A 2,500-nucleotide genomic window follows, 5' to 3' on the forward strand; every position below is an offset into this window, starting at 1 on the left:
CAAATCTCTTTGTTTATATATACTTGTATTTAGCCCAACTCTCTCTCTCTCTCTCTCTCTCTCTCTCTCTCTCTCTCTCTCTCTCTCTCTCTCTCTCTCTCTCTCTGTGTGTGTGTGTGTGTGTGTGTGTGTGTGTGTGTGTGTGTGTGTGTGTGTTTTTAAGTCGTACTTCCGGAATATTAGTTTTTTTTTGTGGGATTTGTTCGCCATTAGATCACTTTGAATTACTTATTTAAGCGTTCTTATCTGGCCACTTAATCCTGAGAGTATAAAATTCTGTCTAATCCTTGTGGCAAATAGATTTTATTCATCTCGGTTTACAGATGGTTAGCAACAAACTTGATTTTTTTTTATAATTCTGTACAAGAGTTTAGAAATCTGGTCATTTTTTGTGAATTCTGTCCATCATTTTATAGACTGATTGGCATTTTAGCCATTTGGCAAATTGAGCAATGATTGCTAGCAACATTTCGCAACATCACGCTAGAGACTGACACGAACGGTTTTCGAAACGGCTATTTCATTTTTGTTGATTATATAATTATTATTATTATTTTTTTTTTTTACGATTTTTTTGTGTGTATTAATTTCTTATGACCGTAACATGAAGGATGGATATGTTTTTGTTTATTTATTATTATTACTAATATTATTTACTAAATTCGTTTCGTGTCCATCATATTTTTTTCTTTCTCTTTTGTTATATAGGAGTATAGGTGGACTAATAATATACCAGGTATTTTTATGATAGTTTTAATAGTTTAAACTATGATAAAACAGGCATATCACAGTGTAACGGAGCGTAACGCCGTCATTACATCACTACGAGACTTAACATATAAACGCAATACACATAACGAAGAGGAAAATGGTGGCGGTTTCTCAGGCAAGTCCCCGTCGTATTTCCGAATTCGTTGTGCAGTTTGATCATCGTGGATGGAAATGGGAAAAGATGTGAAGTTGAAAATTATGAAGAAGATGATGAATCATTCTGATGAGCTTACGGTTTCCCGCGGACGGCCCTGGCCTGGTAAAGAAATTGATGATGTGCCCAAGCGCGCGATCTCTTTTTTATTATTTTTTTTTAGTCCTTAACTCTAGCTTATTGTTGTATTTGATGAGCTCTGCTGTAGCTCTCGGCTCGAACTTAAGCACTAACCCGGGTTCTACAGTAGATCCGGCTTGAACCTAAGCTCTCAGCCAGGCTCTACTATAGCTCAGGCTTGAACCCAGGCTCTACAGTAGCTCTGGCTCAAACCTAAGCTCCAGTCTCCAATCCCTGGCTCTAAGCTCTAAGCCCTAACTCTGGTTCTCCTTCTGGCTCTGCTCCTCAAGCTCTCTCAGTCTGGCAGCCTCCTTGTACTGCTCGTACTCTTCGGCGGAGAGCTCCACGCCGAACTCCTCCGCGTGGGGGAGCTGCACGGTGAACTTGGACGTGCCGGAGGGGTTGGCCAGCTCGAAGCCCGGCGCCGCCTCTTCCAGGATCTCGGGCCGGAAGCCGTCCTCGTCGGCGATGTACCTGCGGGGGGAGGGCGGGAGGCCGGTCAGGGGAGCGGATTTTTTTCTTAGGATTATTGTTATTGTTATTACTATCATTATTATTATTGCTTTTATTTTTGTTATTATTATTATTGTTATTATTATTATTATTATTGTTATTTTTGTTTGTTATTATTATTATTATTATGATTATTACTATCACCATCATCATTATTATTATTTATTGTTGTTGTTTCTATCATCACTTACATGTATCATTTGTCTAATGTAAAGTATTGATGGTAGATCACGATTACATTTTCTATATTTACCAGTTATACTTTTTTTAAAAGCGAAGGAAAGACCAACACGGAAAGCGTCATATAGAGATTTCAGTTCCGAAGGAAGAGGACAAAAAAAAATTTAAACATCTCTAATGAGAGAGAAAAAAATAAAAGATAGGACGAATCTATAAAAAAGAAGACTTCCTGCGCTCACCTGACCGTCTGCAGGACTCCGTCGGGTCTCACGTAGGAGTAGGAGCCGCGGACTTTGCCGTCGCCGTCGCCCTCCTCCACGTGGGCCGCCCGCACCGCCCCGATCTCGTCCGCGATGTTGTAGTTGTAGGCGAAGGGTTGCTGGAAGGGGGGGGTTACAACTATTATTAGTTTGTACTATTATTGTTATTGTTACTACTATTACTACTACTACAACTACTACAATTATTATATTTTTATTTATTATTATTATATTATTATTATTTTACTCTCTTATAGTGTAATTTTCGTTAGGCTGGTGTGGTAGTGGAAGTTGTTAGAGTTTTTATGTGCAGTGAGATGTAATTAATTATATGTTTAAGTATGTTTATGAAAACTTATTATATAGTATGTTTATGAAAACTTATTATATATATATATATATATATGTGTGTGTGTGTGTGTGTGTGTGTGTGTGTGTGTGTGTGTGTGTGTAGAAGGAAACTATGGAACTGTGACGTAGTCATTGCACGCCGTACTATGTT

General features: G+C 38.5%; 2 protein-coding genes across 2 annotated transcripts in view; one reads left to right on the top strand and one right to left on the bottom strand.

The window, feature by feature from the left end:
• The window catches only part of LOC119579953, a gene marked incomplete at its 5' end in the record, with an annotated part of 53,383 nt that overhangs the window by 30,476 nt on the left and 20,407 nt on the right, over positions 1 to 2,500 (top strand).
• LOC119580372 (cuticle protein CP14.6-like) overlaps positions 738 to 2,500 on the bottom strand; it is a 3,136-nt gene continuing 1,373 nt past the window's right edge. The window contains exons 3-4 of the mRNA XM_037928489.1: positions 1,978 to 2,117; positions 738 to 1,519 (exon numbers count right to left, since the gene is read on the bottom strand). Coding sequence (XP_037784417.1) covers positions 1,300 to 1,519; positions 1,978 to 2,117 — 360 coding nt within the window. The 3' untranslated portion in view covers positions 738 to 1,299. The remainder of the gene's footprint in view (positions 1,520 to 1,977; positions 2,118 to 2,500) is intronic.

Source organism: Penaeus monodon, chromosome 13 (genome assembly GCF_015228065.2).
Source record: "Penaeus monodon isolate SGIC_2016 chromosome 13, NSTDA_Pmon_1, whole genome shotgun sequence".
NCBI lineage: Eukaryota > Metazoa > Arthropoda > Malacostraca > Decapoda > Penaeidae > Penaeus > Penaeus monodon.